Raw genomic sequence first — 17,947 nt, 5'->3', positions numbered from 1 at the left:
TTATTAATTATTTTATAAACTTGTATATAAACTTCTGGTCTCGTTTTAAATATCTGAGATTGCAAGGTCAACTGTTAGAAATCTGTCACCACTTTCCATCTATGTATCCAAGTCTAGCAGAATTTTTTGCAAACCAACTGAAACACAAAAATAGGATGCTAAAGTTTTTAACCCAAATTTTGTATTGATCAAAAACAGCTTTTGTTCTTTATAACAAAAAACTGTTATAAATTTGAACTTATGTAACAAATTAAAACTAACAAAATAACCAATTTTATATTCCATTTACATATTGGAGTTCGACAAAAGAAATTTAATTTTTGGGGAAAAAAGCTATATTTAAAACTGTTTTAAAAAATCACCATAAATCTTATGATGAAATGGAGCGAGGCAGGAGATAAACCATCCAGCAGAGGGCTCTGTGTAAAAACATTTATTTTTACTAATGTTTAGAATACAGGAATTAAAGAAAAAAGAGACACCTCAACTCCAAAGCAACAGTGAATTAGGGCCTGCCCGCGGCCAAGGACGAAGGCTACTCCAGGGTGTCCTGGCATGGACTGTCCCCCCACTACTTAATGTCAGTGCCACTAAGCAGAAAACTTGAGGAATTAGGGTGTAAAGACCTTACCAGCTGCTAGCGAGCGTGCAAGGGAAGAAAGGGATGTGCACGTGGCTTCCCCATGAGCTGAGAGCCAGGATACATGGGGCAGGTGGCCGAGGCTCCCAATTCAGTTAAGGGCAGGAGGCTGAATGCCCAGGTCCAGGAAGAACAAAAAGGGGATTTTGGAGGTAGGCTTTTTTGTCTTGTTAAAAAACAGGCACATTATCTATCTCCCTGTGGCCCCCGAGCTGCTGGCCTGGCCCCCTGATCCTTCCCCTCTCCCCACAAAACCAAAAGGAGTAAGAAGGGAGGCAGAAGATGAGAAATTCGAAGGGTAGGCAATGCTTCGGTCACTGGAGACCACCCATGAGAGTGAGCCAGTAGAGCACTGGGAAGAACAAGGTGAAGCTGCTACTCCCCCTGGGGTGGGGTGGAGTGGGACAGGGCAGAGCCAGGAGGGTGAACGAGAACATCCTGACTTCAGCAAAGAACCCTATGTAGCAGGAAGACAGGGCCGCATAGAGCCACTCTGGAGGAAAGAGGTGAGGCTAAGTGGCACAGGGGCATGGAAAGCTCCTGGACGTGGCCTCAGCCTGTTCTCTCCCAGTTGCCTCAGGCAGAGGCCATGGCCTGGCTCGCCTCTGGGGGAATGGAAAACTCTGGACACCAGAGTGGAGGCAGAACAGAGAGAGAAGTGAGCTGCTCTCCCACTCTTTCTAGGAGGACACTGTTTGAACCCTGTGATCACCAGGGCCTGGGCCCAAGGCAAGCAGAGTGAATGCACTTCACGGAGAGCAGAAACTAGGCCCACAGGTATGCCCTGGGGCAGCGTGTTGCTCCTTTCTCCCTGAGGGCCTGGGGCCAGAGGTGGTCAGAGCTGCCACCTCAGCTTGCAGCTGCCAAAGGCAGGCTGGCACAACCACCCCAAGGTTCTCTGGACTTGTGAAGGAGAGGAGGAAGAAGGGACAAGTGGGTATGAAAAATGAAGTGGAGGAGAGAAACAGCCGTAGATATGTTGGGGAGCAGGGGTTGGCCACATCAAGAGGAGTTCTGGTTCTGGTAGATGGAAGCTTTCTCCTTCAACAGGTCCAGACACAGGTGGCAGCTCCAACTTCCTGCAGAGAAGCAAAATGGGGTCAGGCTGGATCCCACACAATCCCCACCTGCTTGCAATTTCTTCACGCTCGATACCCCATCTCTATAGCAGGATCAAACCACTGTGCTTAGCCTAAAAAAAATCCCTTAAAAATGCAAAACAGGCTGGGTGCTGTGGCTCACTCCTATAATCCCAGCACTTTGGGAGGCTGAGGCGGATGGATCATTTGAGCCCAGGAGTTTGAGACCAGCCTGGGCACTGTGGCAAAACCTGTCCCTACTCAAAATACAAAAATTAGCCAGGTGTGGTGGCATGCCTGTAGTCCCAGGTACTCAGGAGGCTGAGATGGAAGGATTACTGCATTACCTGAGCCCAGGGGAGCGGAGGCTGCAGTGAGCTGAGATCATGCCACTCCACTCCAACCTGGGCAATAGAGCAAGACCCTGTCTCAAAAACAAAAAGAAAAAAAGTGAAAAACATTCTTAGCTTGCAAGCTATTTAAGCTGGCTGTGGCTGGATGTGGTCTATAGGTTGTAGCTTGTAGCCTGCTACCCTGACCTACAACATGTAATGCTTCCAGGGGTTGCCCCTCAGTTGCCTTAACACTCCAGTGAGCACACTTGGGCCTGCAGCTCTCCACCACCTCAATGTCCCCCAGAACTTTAAGAAAGTCATTCTGTAATATAGATCATCTGTTTGATGGCTAAAAAAACCAAAACACAACAAAACATAAACATGCTACTTCTCCCAAAAGCAGATTCGTAAGCTGGGCCTGACAGAAGCTAAAGGACTCTTGGACTTTGCCAGTGGCCTCATTCTCTAGAGGGGTGACAGGAGTTTGACCAGTATGTTACAAGTCAGCTTACATCACACAATAAAACACTTTCCCTTGCCTGTAATTCTGGCCCATATCCTTCATGCACAGTAAGAGCTCCTGGCCATTTGTGTTCTGAGTAAGCTTCTGAATTTCTGTACACGAGTTGTTTATGCACAGAAATTCAGCTGGAAGGGGACTTGTGGAGATGCTTGGTGCCACCACTGGTTTCAAGGACTAGCTTCCATTAACTTGAACCATTATTAATAAAGTAAGTTATGGGAGAAGCAGCCTGACCCATTGAGGCTCCAAGATCAAGTCCCTTCCCAATCCAGAAGGGGAAGGGAGAGGAAATAAACACTCAAATCTATCAAGTTTCAGGAGTTGATTATAGAAGCTTCACATCAGATAATCTACCAATCGAGTTTCCTGGACTGGTTGGAAGAAAATAAATCATTCCTTCTGGGTGACTGATCTCGGCTCAGCATCTCCTTTCTGCTGGGCTACTGATTTTTCTGTTGTAAATGTAACTGATAATGTGCAAACACTAAACCCTTTAAGCTGAAATGTTAGGAAGGCATTCTAAACTAAGCCAAGGCAAGGTGCCCTACTCCCTAATTTGGAAGAATATATAGCTGATAACATAAAGAACATAGAACTTAGTGTTTTCCAAATTGTTCTGAGTAAAAGATCTGGGCAACTTACCTTCAGGGGGCTCAGACATGGATGGGGTGAGACAGTACATGTGGTAGCCACGATCACAGTCATCACAGAAGAGCAGCTGGTCCTGAAGTAGGCAGGAGGGAAGAGGATGGGGACTGAATGAATGACATGCCTCAGTTAGGCCACTATAGGAGGTGGGAGGGCTTCTGTGACACTGCTATTTCCGAGAAGTAGGTGGCAGGTAAAAAGAGATGTAGGAATCTTATGTAGGAAAACATGCTGTCCATCTCCACCGCAGATCCAGTCACTGTCATCTCTCACCTGGATCCTTTCAGAGCTCCTAATTGATCAGATCGACACCTTTTTTTTTTTTCCTGGAGCCCAAGCTCTATAGGTATACATTTTTTGAGACAGGTCTTGTTGCCATTCAGGCTGGAGTGCAGTGGTACCATCACGGCTCACTGCAGCCTTGACCTCCTAGGCCCAAGTGATCCTCCTACCTCAGCCTCTCAAGTAGCTGGGCCTATAGGCACACACCACGGTACCCAGCTAATTTAAAATTTTTTTTTGGAGAGACAAGGTCTCCTTATGTGCCCAAACTGGTCCTGAATTCCTAGGCTCAAGCAATCCTCCCTCAGCCTTGCCAAGTGCTTGGATTACAGGTGTAAGATGCCATGCCCAGTGACTACTATTTCTTTTTGAGATAAGGTCTTGCTTTGTTGCCCAGGCTGGAGTGTAGTGGTGTGATCATGGCTCACTGCAGCCTCAAACTCCTGGGTTCAAGTGATCTCACCTCAGCCTCCCAAGTAGCTGGGACTAACTGCGTGTGCCACCACACCTGAGTAATTTTTAAATATTTTATGGAGACAAGGTCTCCCTATGTTGCTCAGGCTGGTCTTGAATTCCTGGGCTCAAGCAATCCTCCCACCTCAGCTTCTCAAAGTGTTGGGATTAAAGGCATGAGCCTCCATCCTTGTCCCCACAGTCTACCCACCACACAGCAGCCAAAGCCATCTTTTTAAAATACAAGACAAGGGCCAGGCATGGAGGCTCATGCCTGTAATCCCAACACTGTGGGAGGCTGAAGCAGGTGGATCACCTGAGGTTAGGAGTTCGAGACCAGCTTGGCCAACATGGTGAAACCCCATCTCTACTAAAAATTAGCCAGGTGTGGTGGCGGGTGCCTATAATCCCAATAGGAAAATCACTTGAACCTGGGAGGCAGAGGTTGCAGTGAGCAGAGATTGTGCATTCCAGCCTGGGTGACAAGAATAAAACACTATCTCAAAACAAACAAACAAACAAAAGACAAGGCCAGGCATGGTGGGCTCATGCCTGTAATCCCAACACTTTGAGAGGCCAGGGTGGGAGGGGTACTTGAGCTCAGGAGTTTGAAACCAGCTCAGCAACATGGCGAGCCCCTATCTCTACCAAAAACACACAAAAAATAGCCGGGCATGGTGGTGTGTGCCTGCAGTTCCAGTTACCTGAAGGCTGAGGTGGGAGGATTGCTTGAGCTGAAGGGAGGAGGCTGCAGTGAGGTAAGATAGTGCCACTGCACTCCAGCCTGAGTGACAGAAAGACCCTGTCTCAAAATAAATAAATAAATACATAAAGAATAACCGGCCGGATGTGGTGGCTCACATCTGTAATCCTAGCACTTTGGGAGGCTGAGGCGGGTGGATCACCAGAGGTCATGAGTTCCAGACCAGTGTGGTCAACATGACAAAACCCCATCTCTACTAAAAATACAAAATTAGCTGGGCATGGTGGCACATGGCTGTAATCCCAGATACACGGGAGGCTGAGGCAGGAGAACTGCTTGAACCCAGGAGGTGGAGTTCACTGCACTCCACTGCACTCTAGCCTGGGTGAGACAGCGAGACTCTGTCTCAAAAAATAAAAATACATACATACATAAATAGCCATGTCACTGCCCTGATTAAAACCCTTCAACAGTGCCCTGCTGTACTCAGAATAATACCCAAGGCCCCACAGATCTGGCAGTGCTTACCTCTCTCATCTTGTCCCCTACCACTCCCTTCCAGGTCCTATCAGCCTTTTCAGTACATCTGGCTTGACCCACTTAAGGCCTTTGCACTGGCTGCTCCTTTCTTGGGAATGTTCTAACTCCAAAGCTTCTTGACTGGCTCTTTGGTATCACTCAAATTTCAACACCAGCATCACCCTCCCAGAAGAGCCATATCTGACCATCAAAATAAATCACATATCGCCAAACTGAGTGATTCTATCAAAGTTAAAAAAAAAAAAAAGAAAAAACGAAACAAAAAAATCACTTATCTAATTAGTCTCTGCCACATCACTGGTTTCATTACTTTCATGGCACATCACACAAATATCACATCCTTGCTTATTGCTGTTCCCATAAGAATGTAAATCTCATGAGGCAGGGATCTTGTTTGTCTTGTGTAGTATCTTTAGTGCCTAGAACAGTGCCTGACATAAAATCGGGACTCAATATATATCTGGAAACAAATCAGAGTTCTGACTGAGATGCTGGAGAGGGGGCGTGTGGCATGTGGAAGGGTTCTTGCTCCCTTTTTAAAGGGAATTTCACTTTAAAGGGAACTGTGCAAACCACAGTAAAGGCCCAGAAGGAGCCATGCTGAGGAACGGGTGGGGATACACACGTCATTCTCAGAGGTGCCGCAGATGTTACAACATTTGCACTCGATGCACTGCCAGCGGTACGTCTTCACTGCTGCCATCATCACGGGGGTAAACTGGAGGCAAGACGGGTGCCCTGTAGTGGGGGAAGTGAGTGAGACCAACAACTGGAAATGCAGGGGGAAGAAAAGGAGCTCCTGCCTGTGGCTGCATCTTCTCTTGGTCAGGAAAAGCGAGGTGGGCTGGTTGATTATGATACCACTAGAGGCCAGCAAGCCAAGAGCCCCTTGGGGACTGGACACAGCAGCAGCCTTCTCTTTCCAGGAGGCGGTACCTGAGCGGCCACAGTCAGAACAGGACACCAGCTCCTCGGGCTGTCCCGTCTTCTTGTTAATCTTTGAGTCTCCCAGGCAGAAGTCACAGTAGTTGTTGGGCAAGGCCAATCCATCAGGACCCTTTTTGGCTACAGAGAGAAAGAGTTTCGATGATGCCCATGGGGGTATCTGAGCCATTCAACAACCACGCAAGGAGTGGTTTTCATAACCAGGCCAACTCCTGCCTGCCCACCACACTTCTGACACCTCAGCTTACATTTCTGCTCCTCAGACCTCTGGGAAACAGGAGTGGGTGGTTGGGAGTCTTCCTTGTCCTCACCCTCCTCCTCAGCCAAATGGGAGTGGGCATAGTGGTAACTGAGGCCTGGTCGGTTCTTGTAACGTTTTCCACAAACTGAGTGGGGAAAAGATTTCAGAGAAAGGTGTTAGGATGTAAGAGTGCTACATCCCCACCTCTGCAAGCTGTGGGGGCTCCACCTGAGGCAGAGGGCAACCATCCCTTCCCTAGCATCTCTACTCTGGGACAGGCCTTAGTGATGGCCCCTTCCCCTCAGCCAGGAGCATTAGGCCCCAGGGCTCTCTAGCTTTTGGGGCTCTTTTCCCTCCTGAACTTCAACCCCATGGCCACCACTGCTCTTCTATGTTGGCTTTTGAGGGGCTTAGCCCTCCCCCCATCAACAGTTAGTTGCTCTGGGATACAGTAGCAGTCTGGGGAGCTCCGGGTCAGGAAAGGGAAGGATATTCCTACAGGTCTTTGGTGTGGCAGGAAGGGAGAAAAGTGGGTAAGACTCCAAACTTTTCTACTCCTCAGTAAATGTGGGAGGCTCATGCTATCCCACACAGACCATGGAGCCCATCTCTATTGAATGTGGGTAAACAACAAGCAGGGGTTTCTTGGGGATTTCTTATCATTGAAGCCAGTTGGGCAGTTGGTCCCCAAAGAAATTCAAACACTCCCACATAAGTGCCAGGTCCAGGCCCTCCAACCAGCAAGGAAAGCAGTTCCCCAAGAGGCATTCTGTCATCTTGAGAAGTGATACCAAGAAGGGCAAGGGGGCCAGAAGGAAAGGAATGGGGAGAGAGGATGGCAAAAGGAGGAGGTGGGGTGGTGGGGAACATGAGCTGACCACTAGGTGCCTGATTTGGGGAGGGGATGAAGGATCTGACTGTAATGGGCTCCTGATAATGCTTCTGAAGCCACCCCACGCACTGGGCCGAGCAGCTCTAGGAGGTTTGTGGGAGACAAGCAGTGGTAAAGGCAGCTTCCAGGACTTTGAGGAGTGGAGCACAGCAGAAGTTCCACTGCTCCTAGCCCCATGCCATTCCAGAGATTTTTAAAGCTAGCATCCCAGGAAATGAGAAAGGCAAGAGGAACAAGGGAAGAGGGAAAAAGGGATAGGAAAACCAAAAGTCTGAAAAGTTGAGAGAGCTACCTCTCTGGGGCGCTTTCGAGGTATGCTTTTGTTTGAAACTATCTGAAAGACAGAAAGAAAAGTCATGAGAAGGCCTTGATACACTTGAGACAGGAGCAGCAGCAGCAAGAAAGCAGAACAAACGAGAGAGAAACCCCAGCGGCGATGGTGCTCCCAGGGTGGAGGGACAGAAGTGGGGCAAGCCAGAGAGAAAGAAAAAGAGAACAGACTTTGAAAAACTCAGTGTCAGACCCCTGGGGCCCTGGCTTAACTGAGGCCAGGAGACCTGCAGGGCATCTGCTGAGAGGCCAACCCTGCCTGCTGTGGCCCCCACAAGCAACCCCACCCCAGAGGATGGCAGAAATCTTTCCCAGAGCATGCAGGTTCCACCCATCATATAGCAGGGACCCAGGCCTCCCAGGGGTCTCAGAAGGAACCAGTCAGCAGGCAGGACAGGAACCCAGGTTTGTTTTAATACTCTGGGCAAAAACACAACCCTCCCTCCTCTCATATCCTGAGTAGGAGCTAGGGCCAAGGCAAGGTTTACCCCACCCACTTGTGAGGCACTCACTGTCACAGGCATAGGGCTTATCCCGATCCTCCAGGATGGAAGCATCCAGCTTCTTACGGGCACTGCCCACACCCTTACTCTGCCAAGAAGAGCAAAGAGACATCCTTACTGCGGCAGCTGGGCCTAAGGAGTTAAGACTCTTCTGGAAGTGGCTGCTAATCTCACTTGAAATAAAATGAGGAATTCCCCAGGCCACCCCTTCCCGAGATGCAGGCAACATGCTGGCCCCTCACCTTGGATTTCCCCTTTCCCCGACGCTTGGGAGTATCTTCTTCATAGTCTTCATCATCGAGGTCATCCAGGAAGTCATCTGGTTCTAGGATCCGCTGAGTGGACAGGAGGGTTAGCATGGGTAGAAATACGTGCATCCAAAGCTCCCCTATGATGAGACTGGCCAAGGCCGCCCAGAACCTCCCATGACCTGGTCCCACCTATACCAGCCTCATTCCTCACCACTGCCCTATAGGCATCCCATAGTTCTCCTCCCGTTCCCTTCCATACTTTGGGATTTCCTTCCCCTGTGCTTCACCTTGTTTCCTTAGCATGAAATGCTTTCCCCACCATGCCACATGGCCAAATCAAATAGCCCGCTTCCATAAAGTTTGTCCTGATACCCTAAGTAGCCACGCCTTCTCCTGCCTCTGACTGGCCACTCAGGGAGCACAATATTGGTGGTTCTGTTCTGACACTCACTTCCTAGTTTAAATGAAAGTGCTGTTGCTTATTTGTGTGACCTTGTGGGAAGTTTTTAAACTGCTTTGTTTTCAGCCTATCTGTGAAATGGGGAACACAGGACCTACTCCGTAAGGTTGTACAGACTAAAGGAAAAAGGGCATGAATAAGCATTTAGCCCAGTAGTAGCATATTTATAGCTCTTATAGTCTTATCTTCTCTGTTGGCAGAGACCAAGTCTGCTTTGCTGTGTAACCTCAGAGACCAAAAAACTTTGTGACACAAACTTTTGTGACAGAAGAGTAAAGTAGGGGCCGGCGTGGTGGCTCATGCCTATAATCCCAGCACTTGGGGAGGGTGAGGCAGGCGGACCAAGAGGTCAGGAGGATTACGCGGTCAGGAGATCGAGACCGTCCTGGCCAACCTGGTGAAACTCCATCTTTACTAAAATACAAAAGATTAGCCAGGTGTGGTGGTGAATGCCTACAGTCCCAGCTACTTGGGAGGCTGAGGCAGGCGAATCGCTTGAACCCAGGAGATGGAGATGCAGTGAGCTGAGATCGCACCACTGCACTCCATCCTGGTGACAGAATAAGACTCTGTCTCAAAAAAAAAGAAGTGTCAAGTATTCAGGGATACAAGTTTGTTCCTGACGCTCCCCCAGACAGGGCCTCCCTGTTACCCAGGCTGGAGTGAAGTAGCATGATCAGAGCTGCAGCCTCAATCTACTGGCTCAAGCAATCCTCCCACCTTGGCCTCCCGAGTAGCTGGGACTGCAGGTGTGTACCACCATGCCCAGAGACAAGGTCTTGCTATGTTGCCTACACTGAAAGTTTTTGATATATGCATCTTCCTCTCAAACGGTTTAGCAAAGTTAGATAAGGCAAATGTGGCGAAATGTTAAACTGATAAATCTAGGTTAGGAGTACATGGGATTTCAGCTGGGCACAGTGGCTCATGCCTACAATCCCAGCACTCTGGGAGGCGATCACCTGAGGTCAGGAGTTGGAGACCAGCCTGACCAACATGGAGAAACCCCATCTCTACTAAAAATATAAAATTAGCCGGGTGTGGTGGTGCATGCCTGTAATCCCAGCTAGTCGGGAGGCAGAGGCAGGAGGAGCCAGGAGGTGGAGGTTGCAGTGAGCCAAGACTGCACCATTGCACTCCAGCCTGGGCAACAAAGGTGAAACTGTTTAAAAAAAAAAAAAGAGTATATGGGATTTCACTGACCGCTATTGCACCTCCTGGTTTTAATTTTTTTGTTGTCCAGGCTGGTGTGCTGTGGCAAGATCACAGCTCACTGCAGCCTCGAACTCCCAGGCTCAAGCGATTCTCCCACCTCAGCTTCCCTAGCAGCTGGGAAAACAGGCGTATGCCGCTATGCCCGGTTAATTTAAAAAAATTTTTTTTTGTAGAGATGGGGTCTCATTTTGTTGCCCAGGCTGGTCTTGAACTCCTGGGCTCAAGTAATCCTCCTGCGTTGGCCTCCCAAAGTGCTGGGATTACAGGCATGAGCCACTGCACCTGGCCTATTTTAATTTTTTAAATGAAAATTATATGTATAATAACCTTCTGTGATAAAAGTAGATGAATGAGTGAGAGTCTATACTTAGAAGGAGCAGAAAAATCTAAATGGCAATGGAGAGGTCAGTCAGTATCTGACAATAATCAGGGTTTAAAGTAAGAACAGAACTGCAGGGGCCTGCTTCCTGGACCCCAGCTTCTGTTTCAGTTCTAGAAACTGGGTGGCCCCCAGTGAAGAGGAAGCTGATTTCTATCAAAGCTCCCTGAGCCACAGGGATAATCTTGTACCTTTCGCGCTCGACTGTTGGTCACAGGAAACTCGCCCAGGCTGTCATCATCAACTCGGGGATCCGGGGCACCTCGCTTCTCCAGGGGGTCAGTGCGCAACAAAGCCTCTAAACTACTGCCATCCTGAGAGATCAGCCCCTCCTTCTTCAGGGTCTGGTCTGTGTCTGCAAGCAAGGTCAGAATGAAGCAAGGCTCAGAAGGGCTGAAAGCAGACTGCTCTGAGTCCACATCATGTTGGGGCTTACCAAAGGTAAGTCACTGTCTTCTGTTCTCTGGATGCCCAGGAATGAAGACACCCTAGTTCAATTGGCACCATAACGTACCTGTTTACCTGTCTCCCCTACTAGACTAAGCTCCTTAAAGGAAAGAATCACATCATATTTATTTGAGTATATTCGGTATCTAGCACTGCGCCTGGTATAGCACGGTGATTAGCAGGCTCTCACCATGCAGCAGGCCACACCTCTGCTCAAGAAGTGTGTGCCTTACCTGGCTTAATAGATGGGAAGGAAAGTCGTGGATCCTCAGGGGGGTGGGCTCGACGTTTTTTCCGCCAGCGCCGGGCAGGGTAGGAATACAGCTGTCCAGAGGCCAATCCTGTGGCAGGAAGAAAGACAGAAGTCAGGCCCTAACCCAGTATTAGAAAATAATACCAAATACTCTAAATAAGTAGGCCCCACTTTAAGTTCTAGAGCAAGGGAGGAATTCTGACACTGAGGGCCTAGGGAGTTGGGTGGAACAGTCTGTGGAAAAGAAAAAGAGATATATAAGTTTAGGAGCCTTGGCTAACACATAGTTCTCCAGACACACAAAGGCCTCAGCAGGGCAGAAAACAAAGATGCTGGTATCAACCTATCTGCTTCATCCTCCCTGGGTTTCTAATCACAAGAAGACCATATTCATCTAAAGGCAGAAGGCAATAGGGAAAACCCTATCACCTGTCTCATCACCTAAGACGAGGAGGCTTCTTCCTCCTTATGCTCCTAAGTCCCCTTCTCCCAAGTCTGGACCCTCACCTGGACCCCGGTGTCGCTTTTCCATCCAGATGTAACAATTGCTCTGGGCTACTCCAGTCTGTGAGTCCAAGAAAGGCAGGCGCACGCTGCGCTCAGCACAGAGGCGGGCGTTGTAATTGTGGCACTGCTCCATGGCATCTTTGTAGTACTGCTCCCCAAGGCTGCAAGGAAGACAGAAATCGGGCGTGTGTGTTGGAGAGGGAGTATGGGGTGCTGAACTATTCCTCTCCCCTGCCATCTGCTTCTCTAGAAGGCTCAAGGGACTGGGAGGCTGTCTCTTCCACTCTATTTGCCTCCACTTCTGCCTCATGGGACACCAAGCCCCTTTTCTAGGCCATCATGAGGAATTACTTTTCAAGCAAATTACCATCAGGAACACAGATTTCATCATATGTCTAATCAGACTTAAGTCTAACCCCCCAAAGCGGGGGAAGGAACTAACGTTTCACTCTGTGTGTTTCGCAAGCCCAGCCCTGTGCTGTGTTATTTCTCTTAACCCTTACGATGCTGAGAAGCAGAGGACAGTCCCTCCTTATTCTCTCCTTCCTAGAATCACATCCCAAATAAACTACATGCACCCACATCCTTGCCCCAGGATCTGTTCCAGAGGGAAAGAGTTCATTAAGGTCTAGGGAACTTATTAAAATGTATTCAGTAAAGTATGGAAAATCCATACAATGAAATCCTATTTGCCCATAAGAAACAAAGGAGCTCTTCACATACTGATATTGAACAATCTCAAGTTAACTAGGGAAAAAAGCAAAGCAAGGCACACTGCTGAGAAGTGTCAAAGACAGCTGTCATTTATGTAACAAACTGGAAAAGAAACTACACGTCTGCAGGGAGAAAAACTGGGTGACTAGGCCACTTCCTTCCACATGCCTTTTTATATCTCTTGAATTTTGAAATAGGTTTTTAACCAGCTAATTAATTTTATATTTACAGAAGATGTCTACAAGTACCTGAAGTTCCTTGAAGCTTCTACTGAGCACCGTTACTGATCAGAAACTTGTTTGCTCTAAGGCCCATCTTGGGGTTCTTCTCCACGCTCACAAAACCAAATTATATAGGAAAGAATCTTCTTGGTATCAAGAGACAATTTGAAATCTGAATCAAGGGTAAACCTTTAAGTGGAAAACTGGAAAACTGAACAGTGCCAGGAGTTATCTGGTTCTAAGAAGCATGGAGAGAAGCTATCCTGTTCTCATACCGCAGGGTTTAACAAGCACTTTGGTAATGGAGGTTAAACTAACTCTAACAATTTACACTTACATTCGAGCAATCCTTTTTTTTTTTAAACAGACACGGTCTCACTATGTTGCTCAAGCTGGACACAAACTCCTGGCTCCAGTGATCCTCCTGCCTTAGCCTCCCAAGTGTCCAGGAAGAGAGGTGTGCGTCACATTACCTGGCGTCAATCAATCTTAAACTGAGGGCAGAACTGATTTCTTTCTCATAGTATCCACAATGCTCATGAAGATGTCTGAGATACAGTCAGACTTGACTTGAGAGTAGACCTGGCTTGCCTGCAAGTCACCAGATGAACACAGACATTTAGATAACCCGGGTGGACCTTGGTTACGCTTCTATAGATTGAAGAGGGTGGACCAGATGAGCTTTGATATATCACGATTTTACGAGAAAAAGACTGGACATGAGACACTGAACAGATTCAGTCTCTAGGATTTATGTCCGTAACTCAGGCCACACCAACAACCCTGCTCTGGAATGTGACGGGGGCCTTCAGTGAGCAGACAATAGACCACTGCATAGCTTAGCATGTGCCCAGCAAGTAAAAAATACACATACCACATGCAGAGATGGCAATATCTCAAATATAGCCTGGCATGATTCAGTGAGCTGTAATGACTATAGTCTGAGGTAGACACGAATCTCGTGCTGGAGAGCAGAATGAAGAAGGCAGCCTCTGTGGGCTTGTCTTTAGGAGGCGGCCACATCTTCACCACACAGAATAAAACTGGATAAACAAGCTAAGGCAGCTCCTTTGTTTCTGTTGATGGAAATTGATACTGACACTGGAAGTCAAACGGAAGAAAGGGCCAGGCTGGTGAGGGCTGCAAAGTCAGAGCAAAGAGGCTGGAAACAGTTTTGGGGGAATGGATGAGAGATGTTCTGTCAAAGCTCTTGTGAGCTTTGTGGGATTTCAGAAGGTAAGGCAAACAGTCTTGGGGGTAAAGGGCTGGGAACGAAACACTTAAGTGTATGTGTGGGGAGAATGTGATGAAGAGAGAACAAGACAGAATGAGAGTGAGCTCTTAAGAACTTAAGGGAGCTGGGCACAGTGGCTCATACCTGTAATCCTAGCACTTTGAAAGGACAAGGCAGGTGGATCTCTTGAGCTCAAGAGTGAGAGACCACCCTGGGCAATATAGTGAGATCTCATCTCTACAAAATGTTTTAAAAAAAAAATCAGCTAGGCACGGTGGTGCACACCTGTGGTCCTACGAAGTCCCTGGGGGAAATGAGGTAGGGGATGATTTGAGCCTAGGAAGCTGAGGGTGCAGTAAACCAAGGTTACACCATTGCACTTCAGCCTGGGGAACAGAGGGAGGCTCTATCTCTTAAAACAAAACAAAACAAAACAACAACAACAACAAAAACTTAACGCTCTCTAAGCAAGAAATGTCAAGCTAAATTAGCACTGTTCTCTAGATCTTTTTTTTTTTTTTTTTTTTTTTTTTTTAAGACAGAGTCTTAGTCTTTTGCCCAGGCTGGAGTGCAGTGGCATGACAGCTCACTGCAACCTCTGCCTCCCAGGTTCCAATGATCCTCCTGCCTCAGGCTCCTGAGTAGATGAGCTTACAGACACACGCCAGTATGCCCAGCTAACTTTTGCATTTTTAGTGTAGATGGGGTTTCACCATTTTGGCCAAGCTGGTCTCAAACTCTTGATCTCATGATCTGCCTGCTTTGGCCTCCCTAAGTGCTAGGATTACAGGCATGAGCCACTGTGCCGGCCTCTAGCTCTTGTCTATAGAAAGTTTAAAAACCAATCAGCAGCTACAGCTATACTTTTATTTTACTCTCCTCGTAAGAACCTTAAAAGATTTTTTTTTTTCTCGAGACAGAATATTGCTCTGTTGCCCAGGCTGGAGTACAGTGGCACCATCTCAACTCGCTGCAACCTCCACCTCCTGGGTTCAAGCAATTCTCCTGCCTCAGCCTCCTGAGTAACTAACTGGGACTACAGGCGCGCACCACCATGCCTAATTTTTGTATTTTTAGTAGAGACTGGGTTTCACCACATTGGCCATGCTGGTCTTGAAAACTGACCTTGTGATCTGCCTGCCTTGGCTTCCCAACGTGCTGGGATTATAGCTGTGAGCCACTGTGCCGAGCCTCTTTTTTTTAAAGACAGAGTCTTAAGGTGTCACTCAGGCTGGAGGGCAGTGGTGTGATATCAGCTCACTGAAACCTCTGCCTCCCGGGTTCAGACAATTCATATGCCTCAGCCTCCTGAGTAGCTGGGACTACAGGTGTGTGCCAGTACACCCGGCTAATTTTTCTATTTTTAGTAGAGATGGAGTCTCACCATGTTGGCCAGGCTGGTCTTGAACTCCTGACCTCAAGCGATCCACCCACCTTGGCCTCCCCAAGTGTTGGGATAACAGGCGTGAGCCACCCTGCTCAGCCAAGATTTTTATTTCTGACATCACATTTGGAAGGGACAGAAATTTACAAATAAGAAAATTCTTCTCCCAGGACAAGATGCAAGTCAGAAAGTTGAGTGGCTGGGTGCGGTGACTCATGCCTGTAATCCTAGCATTTTATGAGGCTGAGACCCGTGGATCACCTCTGAGGTCAGGAGTTCAAGACCAGCCCGGCCAACATGTTGAAACCCGCTGGGTGTGGTGGTGGGTTGCCTTTCAGCTATTCAGGAGGCTGAGGCAGGATAATTGCTGGAACCTGGGAGGCTGAGGTTGCAGTGAGCCGAGATGGTGTCACTGCACTCCATCCTGGGCTGACAACAGCAAGACTCTGTCTCAAAAAAATAAAAGAAAATATGAGCTAGTGGTCCCGACCTCAGTGTATAATATCAACTGTCAGAAGACTAGGCACACTATAATCAAGAGAAGTGCCAGAAAAGCATCTCTTTCCAATGAACTGGAAGAATGGAAGCCCTTGTTAAAGGGATCATTCTGCAGGAGTACGTATTAACTGTGGTCTGAGGCCCTGTACAGCCAGAAATGAGGAGAAAGTTGGTTTCTCATTACTGGCATTCAGGAATTAGTGGCAGGTGAAACAATCTCTATAGTTTTTCCAAGAGAAATCAGAAGTCATGCGGTTTAAATGGGAACCCCTCACTTATGACACAACTTGAAAGCACTGGCAACCCTATCTCCCTGAGGAAAGTCTTCCAACACAAAAAGCCCCACTACGTTTAACTCTCAAAACATAGGCAAGTCTGATATTCCTCCAGTACAAGGGGAATCTTTCTTTTTATTTTTGGAGAAACCCGTGTAAAACATCCCCTTCCAATGGGATAAGGGAAGTCAACAAAGACGCAGGGAAACAAAGAACATCTCAGCCAGGAAGGATAACCGGTATACAAACAGTGTCATTTCTAAATTGAGAAAAATGTCAGCCTCAAGAGAGCTGCGAAACTGGAGTGGGCAGATCAGAGAGAAAGACAATAGTGTTGGGAGGAGGGTGGCTGAAAGAGACAGGATAGATCAGAAAGCAAGTTAAATGAAACACACACACACACACACACACACACACACACACGAGGAGGAAAGGCACTTAGCTTAATGGAAGTGGGAAAGCATTCTCAAAGAAAAGGCTTCAGGGCATGAGGGAGAAGCAGTTTACTCTTTAAAAAGGCTCTTAGGAAGAGTGGGGCTCAGCCCACGATAAAGACGGATGAAAAGCGGTGAGTCCCTTAGAACAGCTAGCGAACCTCTACTTTGTCATTCAGTCAAAATCCAACAGCCCTGACTGGACAGCTAGACATCCTCAATTTTCCCACCCTTCCACTGTCATTCAGTCAAAATCCAACAGCCCTGACTGGACAGCTAGACATCCTCAATTTTCCCACTCTTCCACTGTCATTCATTCCGTCAAAATCCAACAGCCCTGACTGGACAGCTAGACATCCTCAATTTTCCCACCCTTCCACCAAGCCCAACGTACCCATTAAAAGAAGCTCTATTCGCCTAGGGGGCATTAACCCAGTCCAAAACTCGTTCTCATTCTTCTGTAGGAATTAATCAAGTCCCAAAGCATCTTTAACTGACAGGAAGCAGTTCATAGGCCAGTGTCCATGGCCCCAACAAATACTAACTTTAACTCTGCTTGATATCTGGCCAGCACAATGGTACCGTGAAATAGGAAGAATACCCATCTGGATGTCCCTTTAGGCTACTGAGCTGTCCTGAACGGCTTCGGTCCAGCCGCAGGTTTTTGATGGCTGCTTCTGGACTGCGCCAAGGCCCGCTCCCCTGAAGTTCCTTCCCTTCTTGTATCCGCTCTTCGACAAATTCTTCCCAAGAATATTTGCAGTCTTAGGTGCCCGCCACCCAAGATCCTCCCAAACGTCACGGGGCCGCTCGGAACTAAAACATCCAGCCCCGCAGTGCACCCCACTGGGGCCGCCGACCCTGTTGCTGCAGCGGACGGGACGGGACCGGGCGGTTTGGGCGGCGGACTCGCCAGGGGCCGCCCGGGCCTCAGCCCCGCTCCTCGGGACTGAGGCGTCTGGGGAGAGGACCGGGACCGTGAGTCTCGCGCGCAGGCAGGGCGCCATGCTCTAGAAACCGTCAGCCCCGAGGAACGCTCAGGCTACACAGCCCCGCAGGGAGGCCGCCCGTCGAGGCTCCAGTGTGCCCCCATCAGGGCCTCCACAAGTTTCCAAAGAAGCGCAACGTCTTCTCCAGAGTCTCCTGTTGCCCTCCCCACCAGGAGTCGCAACACGATCTTGCCGGGCATGTCCCTCTCTCCGTCTCATCTCTTCCCGCACGGCCCCCTCCTCCCAGGCCCTTTACAAAACCTGCCGCCCTAGGAGAGAAAGAAACGACCACTCACAGCTTCACGACATTCTCCACCACAGCCGCCATCTTCCCTGCTCCTCTCCCTCGGGCCGGGAGGCCCCAGAGTCCGCAGCGCGCAGGCGCCGGGACCACACGGGGGCACCAGGTTCCTCGCCCTCTGCGCAGGCGCCGCCCGGGCGCGCGCACGAGAGCGAGTACTGAAGAAAGCTCTACGCTTGTCTGCGGGGGCCGGGAAGGAAACGCGTGAGACCGCACGGGAGACCGATGCGCAGGCGAAACCGGAGACTGGCATGCGTCCCGGAGCTCGGTT

General features: G+C 48.7%; 1 protein-coding gene across 2 annotated transcripts; it reads right to left on the bottom strand.

Annotated features, from left to right (window-relative positions):
- Window positions 1-418: 418 nt before the first annotated feature.
- On the bottom strand, window positions 419-17,745 carry DPF2 (double PHD fingers 2). Of its 2 annotated transcripts, XM_035263267.3 has the most exons (12): window positions 17,672-17,745; window positions 11,627-11,787; window positions 11,100-11,207; window positions 10,611-10,774; window positions 8,357-8,449; window positions 8,124-8,202; window positions 7,574-7,615; window positions 6,397-6,534; window positions 6,140-6,268; window positions 5,829-5,941; window positions 3,220-3,301; window positions 419-1,719 (listed from the first exon to the last, which is right to left on the bottom strand). In XM_035263267.3, the coding sequence occupies exons 1-12, from the start codon at window positions 17,701-17,703 to the stop codon at window positions 1,643-1,645; spliced, it is 1,218 nt and encodes a 405-aa protein (XP_035119158.1). In that variant the 5' UTR covers window positions 17,704-17,745; the 3' UTR covers window positions 419-1,642. The 2 variants fall into 2 exon arrangements, with proteins under 2 accessions (XP_035119158.1, XP_035119160.1); XM_035263269.3 differs by lacking the exon at window positions 7,574-7,615.
- Between the last annotated feature and the right edge of the window lie 202 nt (window positions 17,746-17,947).

Source organism: Callithrix jacchus, chromosome 10 (assembly GCF_049354715.1).
Source record: "Callithrix jacchus isolate 240 chromosome 10, calJac240_pri, whole genome shotgun sequence".
Lineage (NCBI taxonomy): Eukaryota > Metazoa > Chordata > Mammalia > Primates > Cebidae > Callithrix > Callithrix jacchus.
Note: the sequence above shows the minus strand (reverse complement) of the source record. Positions and strands in the feature narration are given on the sequence as shown.